At 45.7% G+C, this 16,861-nt stretch overlaps 1 protein-coding gene across 2 annotated transcripts in view; it reads left to right on the top strand.

Moving 5' to 3' along the window:
- The window catches only part of RIPOR2 (RHO family interacting cell polarization regulator 2), a 265,938-nt gene that overhangs the window by 185,079 nt on the left and 63,998 nt on the right, over positions 1-16,861 (top strand). For both annotated transcript variants that reach the window (XM_063923277.1, XM_063923278.1), the window contains exons 17-18: positions 13,101-13,262; positions 14,048-14,206. In XM_063923277.1, coding sequence (XP_063779347.1) covers positions 13,101-13,262; positions 14,048-14,206 — 321 coding nt within the window. The remainder of the gene's footprint in view (positions 1-13,100; positions 13,263-14,047; positions 14,207-16,861) is intronic.

The raw sequence follows: 16,861 nt of genomic DNA, 5'->3' as shown, positions 1-16,861 counted from the left end.
CGGTGATGTAAAGGACACAGCGCACCAATAATAGATTGCCCTTAAGTGTGATAGACACCAATGGATACGTGTGTCCTGTATTTCCAAAAAGTGCCACCAGGATAAATCTCTGATTGCGTATGAGGGGAAAGAAAATGGCCTGCACTTTGAGGGAGAGGAGGAGGGACGTAATTATGTAACAAAAGAGTCTGTGTAATCATGCAGGCGTCCCAATCGATTAGTGGACCTATTGATATAGTTACCACTCTCCAAACCATGTGCTGCCAGAGTTTCCTCAGTATCCCCAAAGTTCTCCCGTGCTCCAGTGATCCTCGTGGCCGCCCGCTTCCGGAATGAGCGGTGCCACGATGACGTCACCAAGTGACGTCTCGTCTCTCAAAGTACGTTTCACCGTAGTAGGCTTGATCACATTGGGTGGTGGACACGCCTGGTTGAACTGACATGGAATGACCCCTCATGAATTATCCAGTGCAGTGGGCAGTGGGCAGTCCTGGTGAATCCAGGGGCTTTCGAGGAATCGCATTATTAAGTCCTGTTATTCCTAGCACTATGCAGCAGGTCTTAATGAAACAAATCACATTGAGAATCCCATACCCCCCAGAGGTGAGCCAAACATGTGATACAGGATGTATAGTATCTTCCACACACTCTATAAGTGTGCAGATGTTTATTTAATGTATTTCTGCAGTGAATTCACCAATTTCTTCCTAACTAGTTATAAGAGTGACAAATTATAACGTAAAAAACAGTTTCAGTACTGCGTATTGATCAATAGCCCCAGATAAAAAGCACTGTTAAGGGAGGCGTGGCTTGGCACAGCATGGAGTAGGCAGCAGGCTGCTGTAGCTCCCTATTCTTCATCCTTGAACCCATCCTTAACCCCGGTGTTTTTGGAATTCACACTCATCTGCTGCTGTGTGAACCTCTCCTGCACCCCCTGAGACGTCTGGCGCCGCTGTGCGCCTTGTACCTGCAGAGATTTGGACATTGTGGAGGGACCTGCCCGGCCCACAGCAGCGCTTTCTGCCCTGCTTGTGACCTCTCCCTGCACAAGGTACTCTCCCCTCCCCTCTCTGTGGTGCTGGGACACATGCTCCATTATTAACTGCTGCTGGCAATTACAGAGGCCTGCTGCTTCCCACCCAGTGTGCTGCAGTATATATGTTTATGCCTGGGCCCTGCATTGGGCTGGTTGCCTGAGTGTCTCTCAACATATTTGGATTACAATTCTGATGTGCTGCACTGCCTTCTATGAATACTGACTGTGCCCTATTTATCTTGGATCCTGTTTGATCAAACTCAGGGGTACATTTTGTGTTTCTTAATTCCCTGAAGCAGCTACTGTACTCCAAGCTTCACTATATAAGACTTTGCCACTCTCTTTGTGCTTATTTACTCTTTTTTTTCCTGAAGCGATTATTCCTCCTGCAGTGCTATGGGAAAAACCGGCAAAATGCTGCTGCCACTGCTGCGCTTGGAAAGATTTGCTAGAAATCCACGCGGGCTGACACCCCCGCGTACCCAGGCTACACCGCCTCCCTCACCGCAGCACGCTTCGGAGGAAACCTCTGTTACTGATGTTATGCAATCCACACAGCAAATTCTGCAAGCCATCAATACGTCTGAGACGAGGGTGATGGACAAGATTGGCCAGGTTCAGGCTGATATCTCAATTATTCGTCATGACATGCAAAGGCTGCGTGAGCGTGTGGGGGGTGTAGAGCAATGTGTCTCTGACATTGAAGATGTGACTGCCCCACTCAAGGATAGTGTCGCTGACCTTTCATCCCAGATGGCTGCTATTAAAACCAAGTTGTCTGATATGGAGGGCCGCTTGCGAAGAAATAACGTACGCTTTGTGGGGCTGCCTGAGCGAGCTGAGGGTACACATCCAGAAAAATTCTTAGAGGACTGGCTACTCAGTGTGTTTAAAATAGATGATTTTAGTGCGCAATTCGCGGTGGAGCGCGCACATCGTTTACCCTTTCAGGCCCCCCTCCCAGTGCCCCAGCGCGCACCTTTATTGCCCGCATGCTCCACTTCAAGGATCGGGATGTCATTCTCCGCCTGGCCAGGTTGCACGGTCCGTTGCAGTTCGATAACCACTCTGTGTCTGTTTTCCCTGACTTTGCTATGGACGTACAGAAATCCAGGTCCCAATCTCTTCAGGTCAAACGAAAGCTGAGGGACAGGCAGATTCAGTATTCAATGCCAGACTGCGGGTGATATATAAGGGCTCTACCCATTTCTTCAACTCTCCGAGAGGGGCCGAGGGGCGTGGCTGGAGCAGAGACCCCGTGGACCTTGTTGAATGGAGCTCCTATTGTACCGCCAGTTTATTCTGTGGTTTTTCCTCTCTCTCTCAGGTTTTTATTTTTTTTTCATTATGTGAAAGTTCATATGGTTGACTATTGTATGTGAAGGTTTATTTGTATGTCTTTTTACCGGGGGCCACTCTCCTTTACAGGGAGCCCTTGCTGTGATATAGTAGTTGGGGGTGTTTACTCCTAACTGTTCCGTTTTTACGACCTTTACTATTTCGTTTTTTTTTTTAGTTTAGGTAACGGGAAGTTTGGTTGGGATATAGGTATATCTAGGTTCCTGATGGATGTACAGGGTGGGGGGTGGTTGGGTTGTTGCTGTTTTATTGTTTTTTTTTCTTAATTATTGGTATTTTTTGTTATGGTCAAGTACTGCTGGTGATTTAAGGCTGCAATGTATCTTTATAGTCATGGTGGATGTGTTTTGGCGTCCTTGTTTCTCGATTGCTCCGAACTTTTTCTCTTCCTCTCTTTTGCGTATTTGTACGCCTGCTGCTCTGATCTACATGTGCTCTGATGATGTATTCTCTGTCATTGTGTCATTTCACCTTTTTCTTCTTTTCTCCTGTTTTCCAGTCTTAACGTCTTTCAATGTTGGTAGCATCTGAGGGGCTTCACCTACTCGGCTGGAACGTGAGGGCCCTTAAAAATAAAATAAAGAGAGCATTGGTCCTGTCGCAAGCTAAAAAATATAAGGCGGATATTATTTGCTTTTCGGAGACTCATTTGGTTGGTGTTAAGACGATGGCCCTGAAAAAACCGTGGGTGGGATGGCTGTTTCATTCTACCTTTTCACAAAATGCCAGGGGGGTGTCTGTACTTATCAGAAAATCTGTAAATTTTAATTTAGATCATAGTCAGGTGGATCAGTATGGTCGCTTTGTTTTTCTTAGAGCCTTCGTTAACTCCACCCTTCTACATATTCTTGCAGTATATGTTCCCCCCCCCTTACAATAATGATGTTTTGCGACAAGCCATGTCGTTTGTTGCATTGTCACCATCTACTCCCACCATCTGTATTGGTGACTATAATAATGTAATGGACTTATCTTTAGATAGATGGAGAGAGAGCCCCCATACTGATCTATCATCTCCTTCTCCTACCCCCTTCTCTAATTTAACTACTGAATTGGGATTAATTCATATTTGGAGAGTCCGGTTTCCCCATGAGAGCCAATACTCCTGCTATTCGGCTACTTTTAATACATTCTCCCGTATTGACCTGGCCCTCATATCACCAGATTTGACCCCTAACGTAACTCAGATTAAATACTTACTCAGAGGGATTTCCGACCATTCACCTGTCTTGTTGGTCTTAGATCCTTTGTCTCCCCAGGGGGTCTTGTTTTGGAAACTTAACCCATTCTGGCTGTCCTTAATTGGTGATGGAGCTGATTTGCTTGCTGATTGGCGAGACTTCCAGGATTTTAACGCCTCCTGCCCTTTCCCTACTGTTAAGCATGATGCATTTAAAGCCTCTATCTGTGGCTCCCTTATTAAAAGGGTGGCTGCTATTAAAAGGTCTAGTAGGGAAGAGGAATCCCGCCTTGAAAAAATTTGTTGTCAATTAGAAGCCGACTATATTTTGCACAAATCCCCCTCCTTGCATGCTAGCTGGGAGATGGCCAGACGGGAGTGGACGACGTTTCTTTTAGATAAATCCAAGCGTCTGTTATTGTTCTCCAAGCATTCTCTATACTCACAGGCGGAGATTGGGGGTAGTTATCTCGCCTTCCTATCTAGGGAAGAGAGGGGTAGTATTTCTGTCCAAGAGGTGTGTGATCCCCAGGGTGTTATTAAGTACTCGTGCCCTGATATTACTGAAGTATTTTCTCTGACGTCCTAAGTGGATGCTGGGGACTCCGTCAGGACCATGGGGAATAGCGGCTCCGCAGGAGACAGGGCACAAAAGTAAAAGCTTTAGGATCAGGTGGTGTGCACTGGCTCCTCCCCCCATGACCCTCCTCCAAGCCCCAGTTATGTTTTTGTGCCCGGCCGAGAAGGGTGCAATCTAGGTGGCTCTCCTAAAGAGCTACTTAGAGTAAAAGTTTTGTTAGGTTTTTTATTTTCAGTGAGTCCTGCTGGCAACAGGCTCACTGCAACGAGGGACTTAGGGGAGAAGAAGTGAACTCACCTGCGTGCAGGATGGATTGGCTTCTTAGGCTACTGGACACTAGCTCCAGAGGGACGATCACAGGTACAGCCTAGATGGGTCACCGGAGCCGCGCCGCCGACCCCCTTGCAGATGCTGAAGAGAGAAGAGGTCCAGAAATCGGCGGCTGAAGACTTCTCAGTCTTCATGAGGTAGCGCACAGCACTGCAGCTGTGCGCCATTGCTCTCAGCACACTTCACACCAACGGTCACTGAGGGTGCAGGGCGCTTGGGGGGGCGCCCTGGGCAGCAATGAAAGTACCTATGCTGGCTAAAAATACATCACATATAGCCCCTGAGGCTATATGGATGTATTTAACCCCTGCCAGGTTGTCAGAAAAACGGGAGAAGAAGCCCGCCGAAAAGGGGGCGGGGCCTATTCTCCTCAGCACACAGCGCCATTTTCCTACACAGCTCCGCTGCTAGGAAGGCTCCCAGGCTCTCCCCTGCACTGCACTACAGAAACAGGGTTAAAACAGAGAGGGGGGGCACTTATTTGGCGATATTATTATATATTAAGATGCTATAAGGGAAAACACTTATATAAGGTTGTCCCTGTATAATATAGCGTTTTGGTGTGTGCTGGCAAACTCTCCCTCTGTCTCCCCAAAGGGCTAGTGGGGTCCTGTCCTCTATCAGAGCATTCCCTGTGTGTGTGCTGTGTGTCGGTACGTGTGTGTCGACATGTATGAGGACGATGTTGGTGAGGAGGCGGAGCAATTGCCTGTAATGGTGATGTCACTCTCTAGGGAGTCGACACCGGAATGGATGGCTTATTTAGGGAATTACGTGATAATGTCAACACGCTGCAAGGTCGGTTGACGACATGAGACGGCCGGCAAACCAATTAGTACCTGTCCAGGCGTCTCAAACACCGTCAGGGGCTTTAAAACGCCCATTTACCTCAGTCGGTCGACACAGACACGGACACTGACTCCAGTGTCGACGGTGAAGAAACAAACGTATTTTCCATTTGGGCCACACGTTACATGTTAAGAGCAATGAAGGAGGTGTTACATATTTCTGATACTACAAGTACCACAAAAGAGGGTATTATGTGGGGTGTGAAAAAACTACCTGTAGTTTTTCCTGAATCAGATAAATTAAATGAAGTGTGTGATGATGCGTGGGTTTCCCCCGATAGAAAATTATTGGCGTTATACCCTTTCCCGCCAGAAGTTAGGGCGCGTTGGGAAACACCCCTGAGGGTGGATAAGGCGCTCACACGCTTATCAAAACAAGTGGCGTTACCGTCTCCAGATACCTGCCGCCCTCAAGGAGCCAGCTGATAGGAGGCTGGAAAATATCCTAAAAAGTATATACACACATACTGGTGTTATACTGCGACCAGCGATCGCCTCAGCCTGGATGTGCAGCGCTGGGGTGGCTTGGTCGGATTCCCTGACTGAAAATATTGATACCCTTGACAGGGACAGTATTTTATTGACTATAGAGCATTTTAAAGGATGCATTTCTATATATGCGAGATGCACAGAGGGATATTTGCACTCTGGCATCAAGAGTAAGTGCGATGTCCATATCTGCCAGAAGATGTTTATGGACACGACAGTGGTCAGGTGATGCAGATTCCAAACGGCACATGGAAGTATTGCCGTATAAAGGGGAGGAGTTATTTGGGGTCGGTCCATCGGACCTGGTGGCCACGGCAACAGCTGGAAAATCCACCTTTTTTTTACCCCAAGTCACATCTCAGCAGAAAAAGACACCGTCTTTTCAGCCTCAGTCCTTTCGTCCCCATAAGGGCAAGCAGGCAAAAGGCCAGTCATATCTGCCCAGGGATAGAGGAAAGGGAAGAAGACTGCAGCAGGCAGCCCATTCCCAGGAACAGAAGCCCTCCACCGCTTTTGCCAAGTCCTCAGCAGGACGCTGGGGCCGTACAAGCGGACTCAGGTGCGGTGGGGGGTCGTCTCAAGAGTTTCAGCGCGCAGTGGGCTCACTCGCAAGTGGACCCCTGGATCCTACAAGTAGAATCCCAGGGGTACAGATTGGAAATTCGAGACGTCTCCCCCTCGCAGGTTCCTGAAGTCTGCTTTACCAACGTCTCCCTCCGACAGGGAGGCAGTATTGGAAACAATTCACAAGCTGTATTCCCAGCAGGTGATAATCAAAGTACCCCTCCTACAACAAGGAAAGGGGTATTATTCCACACTATATTGTGGTACTGAAGCCAGACGGCTCGGTGAGACCTATTCTAAATCTGAAATATTTGAACACTTACATACAAAGGTTCAAATCAAGATGGAGTCACTCAGAGCAGTGATAGCGAACCAGGAACCAAGGGTACCTCAGGTTCGTGGTACAAAACTGTCACTATCAGTGTCAGACGCTGCCGTTTGGATTGTCCACGGCACCCCGGGTCTTTACCAAGGTAATGGCCGAAATGATGATTCTTCTTCAAAGAAAAGGCGTCTTAATTATCCCTTACTTGGACGATCTCCTGATAAGGGCAAGGTCCAGAGAACAGTTGGAGGTCGGAGTAGCACTATCTCAAGTAGTTCTACGACAGCACGGGTGGATTCTAAATATTCCAAAATCGCAGCTGTCTCTGACGACACGTCTGCTGTTCCTAGGGATGATTCTGGACACAGTCCAGAAAAAGGTGTTTCTCCCGGAGGAGAAAGCCAGGGAGTTATCCGAGCTAGTCAGGAACCTCCTAAAACCAGGAAAAGTGTCAGTGCATCATTGCACAAGGGTCCTGGGAAAAATGGTGGCTTCTTACGAAGCGATTCCATTCGGCAGATTTCACGCAAGAACTTTTCAGTGGGATCTGCTGGAAAAATGGTCCGGATCGCATCTTCAGATGCATCAGCGGATAACCCTGTCTCCAAGGACAAGGGTGTCTCTTCTGTGGTGGCTGCAGAGTGCTCATCTACTAAAGGGCCACAGATTCGGCATTCAGGACTGGGTCCTGGTGACCACGGATGCCAGCCTGAAAGGCTGGGGAGCAGTCACACAAGGAAAAAATTTCCAGGGAGTGTGATCAAGTCTGGAGACTTCTCTCCACATAAATATACTGGAGCTAAGAGCAATTTACAATGCTCTAAGCTTAGCAAGACCTCTGCTTCAAGGTCAGCCGGTATTGATCCAGTGGGACAACATCACGGCAGTCGCCCACGTAAACAGACAGGGCGGCACAAGAAGCAGGAGGGCAATGGCAGAAACTGCAAGGATTTTTCGCTGGGCGGAAAATCATGTGATAGCACTGTCAGCAGTGTTCATTCCGGGAGTGGACAACTGGGAAGCAGACTTCCTCAGCACGACCTCCACCCGGGAGAGTGGGGACTTCATCGGGAAGTCTTCCACATGATTGTGAACCGTTCGGAAAGACCAAAGGTGGACATGATGGCGTTCCGCCTGAACAAAAAACTGGACAGGTATTGCGCCAGGTCAAGAGACCCTCAGGCAATAGCTGTGGACGTTCTGGTAACACCGTGGGTGTACCAGTCGGTGTATGTGTTCTCTCCTCTGCTTCTCATACCTAAGGTACTGAGAATTATAAGACGTAGAGGAGTAAGAACTATATTCGTGGCTCCGGATTGGCCAAAAAGGACTTGGTACCCGGAACTTCAAGAGATGCTCACAGAGGACTCATGGCCTCTGCCGCTAAGAAGGGACTTGCTTCAGCAAGTACCATGTCTGTTCCAAGACTTACCGCGGCTGCGTTTGACGGCATGGCGGTTGAACGCCGGATCCTAAGGGAAAAAGGCATTCCGGAAGAGGTCATTCCTACCCTGGTCAAAGCCAGGAAGGAGGTGACCGCACAACATTATCACCACATGTGGCGAAAATATGTTGCGTGGTGTGAGGCCAGGAAGGCCCCACGAAGAAATTTCAACTCGGTCGATTCCTGCATTTCCTGCAAACAGGAGTGTCTATGGGCCTCAAATTGGGGTCCATTAAGGTTAAAATTTCGGCCCTGTCGATTTTCTTCCAGAAAGAATTGGCTTCAGTTCCTGAAGTCCAGAAGTTTGTCAAGGGAGTACTGCATATACAACCCCCTTTTGTGCCTCCAGTGGCACTGTGGGATCTCAACGTAGTTCTGGGATTCCTCAAATCACATTGGTTTAAACCGCTCAAATCTGTGGATTTGAAATATCTCACATGGAAAGTGACCATGATGTTGGCCCTGGCCTCGGCCAGGCGAGTGTCAGAATTGGCGGCTTTGTCTCACAAAAGCCCATATCTGATTGTCCATTCGGACAGGGCAGAGCTGCGGACTCGTCCCCAGTTTCTCCCTAAGGTGGTGTCAGCGTTTCACCTGAACCAGCTAATTGTGGTACCTGCGGCTACTAGGGACTTGGAGGACTCCAAGTTGCTAGATGTTGTCAGGGCCCTGAAAATATAGGTTTCCAGGACGGCTGGAGTCAGGAAAACTGACTTGCTGTTATCCTGTATGCACCCAACAAACTGGGTGCTCTTGCTTCTAAGCAGACGATTGCTAGTTGGATGTGTAGTACAATTCAGCTTGCACATTCTGTGGCAGGCCTGCCACAGCCAAAATATGTAAATGCCCATTCCACAAGGAAGGTGGGCTCATCTTGGGCGGCTGCCCGAGGGGTCTCGGCTTTACAACTTTGCCGAGCTGCTACTTGGTCAGGGGCACACCCTGGCTGAGGAGGACCTGGAGTTCTCTCACTCGGTGCTGCAGAGTCATCCGCACTCTCCCGCCCGTTTGGGAGCTTTGGTATAATCCCCATGGTCCTGACGGAGTCCCCAGCATCCAATTAGGACGTCAGAGAAAATAAGAATTTACTTACCGATAATTCTATTTCTCGTAGTCCGTAGTGGATGCTGGGCGCCCATCCCAAGTGCGGATTGTCTGCAATACTTGTACATAGTTATTGTTACAAAAATCGGGTTATTATTGTTGTGAGCCATCTTTTCAGAGGCTCCGCTGTTATCATGCTGTTAACTGGGTTCAGATCACAGGTTGTACAGTGTGATTGGTGTGGCTGGTATGAGTCTTACCCGGGATTCAAAATCCTTCCTTATTGTGTACGCTCGTCCGGGCACAGTATCCTAACTGAGGCTTGGAGGAGGGTCATGGGGGGAGGAGCCAGTGCACACCACCTGATCCTAAAGCTTTTACTTTTGTGCCCTGTCTCCTGCGGAGCCGCTATTCCCCATGGTCCTGACGGAGTCCCCAGCATCCACTACGGACTACGAGAAATAGAATTATCGGTAAGTAAATTCTTATTTTTTGATTACTACTCTTCGCTGTACGGGTCTAAAGTGTCTTATACAATGGATCAACTGAGAGACTATCTCTCCCATATACAATTGCCCCAACTGTCTCCGGAATCTGTTGAATATTTGGATTCCCCGTTCACCACTGAGGAATTAGATGCTGCTATAGCATCGTTCCCCAATAATAAGGCTCCCGGGTGTGACGGAATACCCATTGAATTGTACAAGCGCTTTAAAGAATTCTTTACCCCTTATTTGGTTGAACTATTTAACACTTTGTTTGACTACAGTTCTTTGCCCCCCTCGATGTCTGAGGCTATAATAATAGTAATTCTTAAGCCAGGTAAGGACCCCACCTCCCCGGACTCCTATCGCCCTATCTCCCTATTATCTACAGATGTAAAAATTTTGGCTAAAATTTTAGCTGTTCGTTTAAATAAAGTTGTTACATCTATTGTCCACTGTTACCAAACGGGTTTTATGCCGGGGAAGTCTACGGTACAGAACCTCCGAAGACACTTTTGCCATCTGCAGAGAGGGGACAGGTCCGAGGTGGGGGCAGTGGTGGTGTCCCTGGATGCTGCCAAGGCCTTTTACTCGGTAGAATGAATGGGGGTACCTGTGGGAAGTGCTTCATAAATTTGCGTTCGGTCCTAAATTTGTTCGGTGAGTCCAGTTGCTCTATTCTTCCCCGGCTGCTCGTGTTTCAGTCAATGGTCATGTGTCACAACCCTTTTCACTGGAGAGGGGTACGAGGCAGGGCTGCCCACTCTCTCCGGCCCTATTTGCCCTTGCCATTGAACCGCTAGCTAGTTGCATACGTATGTCCCCGGACATTGTAGGCATTAAGGTTGGGAGCCATGTTGATACTATCGCACTATATGCTGACGATATGCTTTTATTTCTTAATGATTCTGAGAATTCATTACTCACTATGTTGCAGTTAGTTAATCATTTTGGAACTTATTCTGGTTTACAGATAAATTGGAACAAGTCCAATATCTACCCCATATCTGGTGTTCTCCCTGATGTGACAGACTCCTCTTGCCCGCTGCAGTGGACCCTCCAGTTTAAATATTTGGGGATTTGGATCTCTCCTTGTCCGCAGGACTATGTTGCGTTAAATGTGGAGCCTGTGACACGTAATTTTAAAAAGAAGGCTCACCTGTGGAAGAAGCTTCCTCTCACTGTGATGGGCCGTATTAATTTATTTAAAATGTCTATCCAACCCAGGTATCTGTATGTGCTGCAACATTCTCCTGTGTACATACCTAAAAAAGTTTTTTCCTCTATTGACAGCGTATTGAACTCTTTTGTTTGGAGAGGCAGGGCGCCTAGGGTGGCTATGAAGGCCCTGGTTAAGTCCAAGTTTGATGGAGGTCTTGGCCTCTCTAATTTGAAACTATACTGCTTGGCCTCTCAGCTGGTTTACCTTTCTTGTTGGCTCCTGGATGCAGGTGGGGACACATTGTTGGGGTTCTATGCCGAGTGGGTGGAGTCTCCTCTCTACTTCATTTTTTGCTATCTGGCTCTACTCTCTCTGGTCTTCCCCCTATTCTTGGACAGGCTCTTCTGGTCTGGCGATTGGCGCACACCTTTTTTGACTGGCAAGACATCGATACTGATACACCCCTGTGGTTTAATGCCTCTTATAGGGAGCTACTGCCCCTATCCTCGGATACTTTATGGCGGCGGATGGGAGTTACAACATTTGCTCACCTTTATGATAATGGTATTCTTAAATCATTTGAGCGGCTACGTGGTGACTATGCTGTTGCTAATACTGCTTTTTTTCACTACCTCCCACTGCGTCATGCACTGCAGGCGCAGCTGGGTAAGGCCCCCTTAACTATATCGGTGTCTCCAATCAAGAAATTGCTCCTTTCGTTGGGGTCCAGGGGACACATATCTCTGATTTATGGGTTCACTACGATATGCCGGCGGTCGGGCTCCCGGCGACCAGCATACCGGCGCCGGGAGCCCGACCGCCGACTTACCGACAGTGTGGCGAGCGCAAATGAGCCCCTTGCGGGCTCGCTGTGCTCGCCACACTACGGGCACGGTGGCGTGCTACGCACGCCACACTATTTTATTCTCCCTCCAGGGGGGTCGTGGACCCCCACGAGGGAGAATAAGTGTCGGTATGCCGGCTGTCGGGATCCCGGCACCGGTATACTGTGCACCGGGATCCCGTCAGTCGGCATACAGAAGACCACCCCTGATTTATGCCGCATTGAATTTGCAGGTTAATTCTCATCTGTTTGACCCCTTGAAACTTAAATGGGAAGGTAATATTGGCGATCTCTCCAATGAACAATGGATACATATTTTGGGATCCATTCGTTATACCACCCCGTGTGTTCGATATCAGCAGGTATATTTTTATACCTTACATAGAACATATTGTACCCCAGTAATGTTGTATAGTGCACATTTTCACTGTGATACCTGCTGTCCGAAGTGCAATGGGGAGGGTGCTGACTTTTGGCACCTATTATGGTCATGCCCAAGGTTGGCACCATTTTGGGCTGCAGTTTGGAATGATATTGTCCTTACAGAACCATCATTGCCAGTAATGAACTCTAGATTATCCCTGTTCGGGTTACACATTGAAGAGACGCATTCTCTGGTCATATATCGTTATGTACTATGCTTAACCACTCTGGCAAAAGTCTTAATAGCCAGAAAATGGTTCTCTCCTGAATTTACCCAATATATCTCATTGGCGGGCTCTGGTCAACGAGGTTTCTGGCCATGAACGAGCAATGTTTAGATCTAGTGACATGCTGGTTAAATACTCTAATAAATGGGATAGATGGAATACGTCAGCCCTTGGAGTGGGTGGGACGTGATGGAAAGGGGAAGGTATCCTGTGTAATGTATACTGTAGCTAATACGAAATGTGATATTATGCCTGTTTGCTCTGGGGCGGTGCGGGAAGCATGGAGGCTTTAGACTCCTTATTGTTGTATTGACTATATATATGCGATATGTTGCCTGCTACATGTCATATCTTGTTTAACAGATATACTGTAAATCCAATGTCATTGATGTTTTTGATATACTATTTTTTGTACTTGACCTGTTTGTTGAGCTAGGTTTAGCTGCTGTATGTTTTTTTTGTTTGTATATGTAAAACACTATCAATAAAAAATTACTAAATAAATAAAAATAAAGCAGTGTTAAGATATTTAGCGTTTTCTAATAACTATGTGCAGGAATTGTTAGGAACTAATTAAACTTTGCTGTCATGTCCTGATTGGTTATTATTGCTACTGTAGACTTGCATTAGTGCCCCGACAATGACTGTGACTGTAAAGGTGGCCATTGTTTCATTACAACCGGTGATGCATTATGTGTATGACACTGTCTGATATTACGTGTTTTGCCATCTCATGTTGTTAAATATTCTATTTTAGTTATCACTGGATTCAATGATATGCCGTCCATTTTATCTTTTTGGAGGAAATGCTGTTCCCCCGCGTACATGTATCACACCACGGCTGACAGGATGGTAAAACAGCTGGATGAACATTTTAGCCAACCTGGAAATGTGGAGAGCCTGGGACTTGAGGAGACAGGTACGTACCCATTAATGCTCACTACTGTTTTATTCTTATTTCTTAATATTATTCTTTATTGAAAGACTGCTGACATGATACACAGCACATTAAGGGGATCATGATGATACAAATTGTATACAATGACATGAAAGTGAATGGAAAAACACCCTTGTTTGAGTGGTACCTCTAAATATTCCATTTTCCTGACATCTGATGCAGTCCTCTGTTTTTGACTATAATGCAGCCCTCATCAGTTTCTGCATAATTGCGGAATGTACCAAGCCTTGATCGCAAAACACTGTGAAATTTGGCCACGGTAGCCAACACCAACTTTAGATGGCATAATCCTATGGGCTATTTCACCTTATTATGAAGTCATTTAATATATGGTTATATAAACTCTGCACTGTGAATACTTACAGTAGGTATGACCTATAAATTTATTTCTGTTGATACTCGAGTAAGGTGCCCCTTCCCTTCTTCCTTCCTTAACTCTGTCTTTCCCTCCCTCTACTAAATTATGTTACTCAAGTATATAAGAAACTGACATACTGTCTTTCCTGATTTATGAGTTTTTAATATTACAGATATTTTTTATTTTGTGAACCATCTTGTGTTGTGTATTTATACATGTCATCATTTAAAAGTAAATAAATAAATGAATTATGTAATATAAATATAAATGAAATTGCAGCGAGTTGTGTTTGTCTATATCTTTACTGTTTCTAAATGCATTGCTTCTAATTGTATATATATTCGTTGTGTACAACCAATCACTAATATCTGCATTTCTGTTCATCTAGTTTTCAGAATGCTGATCGCTCAAATTCTAGATAAAGCAGAGACCACGCTGCCATCTAATTTGTCTGGAGAAACCATTACAGTTTTCCAGTATTATGATTTTTTCAGTAGCCATAATGTCACAGATCTCCAAGGTTATTTGATTCAGCTTACTAAGGAAGGTACATATTCTTTATCTGTGTTTTATGGAGTATTATCTATCTGTAAATTGATACAAATGTGAAGTACAACTGAAATCAAGCATGAAGCATTCACAATCTCAATAATGCAACACTTGTATATTATTGGTACAGAGAAAGGACTTCTATGTATGTCACAAGATACAAGACACAATGGCCCAAATTAAATTAAACCTTAAAAAGTGATTAAAGTACCAGCCAACCAGCTCCTGTCATTTTTTTTTAAACACAGCCTGTTATATGGCAGTCAGGAGCTGATTGGCTGGTCATTTTTCACCCATTTTTTTTTTTTTTTTATATACCCATCTTTTTTTATCTGTCTCCACTTTATCACTTTTTAAGGCTTAATAAATTTGGGCCATTAATGTCCTCACCTACTGTGTATGCTATATATTTTGTACTACTAATATGTAAAAGTTATGTAAGCCAAATATAATAAGTGTCACATTTACATAAGTGTGCTAGATGACAAAAACACCCAGAGCCAGAAAATTAGTAATTCTTCATGTATATAGAAGTAACTTATCCTTAGTATATATGGTAGAACTGCCAGCTATTTCCTTAGAGGATGTGTGATTAGAAGTTAGAACATACAGTAGGAGTACTAATCCGCATCAAGGGAAGTGGGGAACATAGAACAATATATAAAGTAACTCCATACAAAGTAGACAAATTAAGTATTAAAAATATAAGTGGGCTACCCTGGGGGCTCCCCATTGCAGCTGCTCTTGTGTGGTAGCGTTAAAATGTCCACAGTGCCACTGATTAAACAATCCATCCTGATATGGAAATTGGTGCACTCTGTGATGCGGGGCCAGGGTATTGATCCTGATACCCCACTGGATAACACGTACGGGCTGCCGGAGTTGTGTCAACTTCAGGTTAGGGAAGTGTGGGGTAGCTGGGGAGTACACTCCATGGGACAGATATATAGCGATGGGACCCTTACCTCATTTCAACAACTTCAACAGGCACATAATATCCCCTCGGGGTTCTTTTATCGATTCCTTCAGCTGAGACACGCCTTGGCTACCCAGTTCCCAGATGGCCCTCCGATCCTTGTTGACTCCCCTGTCAAACTAATGCTGCAGACGCTAGACTCGGGACACTTGGTCTCTAAGATATATGGCCGTATTCTGCAGCTACATCATACGGATCCTCTAACTGCTCTCCGGGGAAAGTGGGAATCGGATGTGGGTATATTGTCGGATGATGCATGGAGTACCGCTATGGGAGCCCATCGGATCTCCACTTCCTCTGCCAGATACCAGCAAATACAACTATATATCCTGCATAGAGTATGTATGACCCCGGTGAGGTTAGCACATATTGGGGGATCTCACAGCTCCCAGTGCCCTAAGTGTGGAACCACGGGTGCTGATTTCTGGCATCTGCTCTGGGTGTGCCCTGGCGTGTCTCGTTTTTGGATGGCTGTCATACGCACTATAGGTGATACGGGGGTCCCCTCCGCCATATGCACACCTGCTTTATGTACCCTGTTGATAGTGGACGAGGAAGCTCTAGACCCACCTAGCAGAAGATATGTTATCAACCTATGCGCTCTAGCCAGAGTCTGTATAGCCCGGCTGTGGCTGGCGGGTGAGGCCCCGACAGTTAAGGCCTGGATAGCCCTGGTCAACGAAACTGTCGCACACGAAAAATTTGTGTTCCTGGCGAGGAAGGTGGAGAGGAAATGGTGTACAATTTGGGGCAGATGGATAGAGTCTAAATACTTCAAGGATACATAAAATCCTGCCATGTGCCTTTCTCCTTACTTTGTCCTGGTACATTTTGGGGGTGGTTGCCCCGCGGCCGGCCTTGCAGAAATTCAGTGTATTCTACTGTGCTTGCTCTGATATACTGGTGTCTGTCTCGGAAATGATATGTTTGGGATGCGATACTCTCAAGAATAGTCCATCTGAGATTATATGATATAGGGGGTATTATATACAATGGATGTACCATGCGCTCTGTATATGTGCAGTTGTTTTGTGCATATTGGATATGTATGTAATGTTATGTCTGTCTTTGTTTTTTTTTTTGTTTTTTTTGTTTTTGTTTTTTCTTGTTGTGTGAAATGTTTTTTGAAAAATTTAAAATTCTAATAAAAAATTATTGAATTAAAAAAAAAAAAAAAATATATAAGTGGGGAGGGTTCTTGTGAGGTTAAACAAATGATAAAGGATACATTTATATTAAATTGAAATTAAAATAAAGCCGATTGGCCTACTGTCCTACCCTAAATGAACTCCAAAAATAGACCTTTTGCTTTAATCAGTTGATCACTTAGTTGAGTCATCATTTTATTAGTTGTATATCCATCTATAGCCCTCAGTAGCCAGTGTCCCATCCAGGGTCTGGGTAGATCAAGAAGTGCTAGAACATATAACAGTACTGCTTTTGTCCTCATTTTTATTATATATGTTCTTGCAGTTTGTTCTTATGGCAAGTTGTCCACATATTTATTGAAAAGCAGTAATTACACACCTCAGGCTCCATGTGCATACAAAGTGGAATCTATAAAGTGGTCCTCATCGTCAGATTGTAACTACTGTGTATTTTCCATTTTGTACACAATGTAAGTCTAATCAGGATTATAGGCCATGATTTATCCCATTTGCCTCTTCCTGCTGCTAG

The sequence above is a fragment of the Pseudophryne corroboree genome, chromosome 5, assembly GCF_028390025.1.
Source record: "Pseudophryne corroboree isolate aPseCor3 chromosome 5, aPseCor3.hap2, whole genome shotgun sequence".
In the NCBI taxonomy this organism is placed as follows: Eukaryota; Metazoa; Chordata; class Amphibia; order Anura; family Myobatrachidae; genus Pseudophryne; species Pseudophryne corroboree.
Note: the sequence above shows the minus strand (reverse complement) of the source record. Positions and strands in the feature narration are given on the sequence as shown.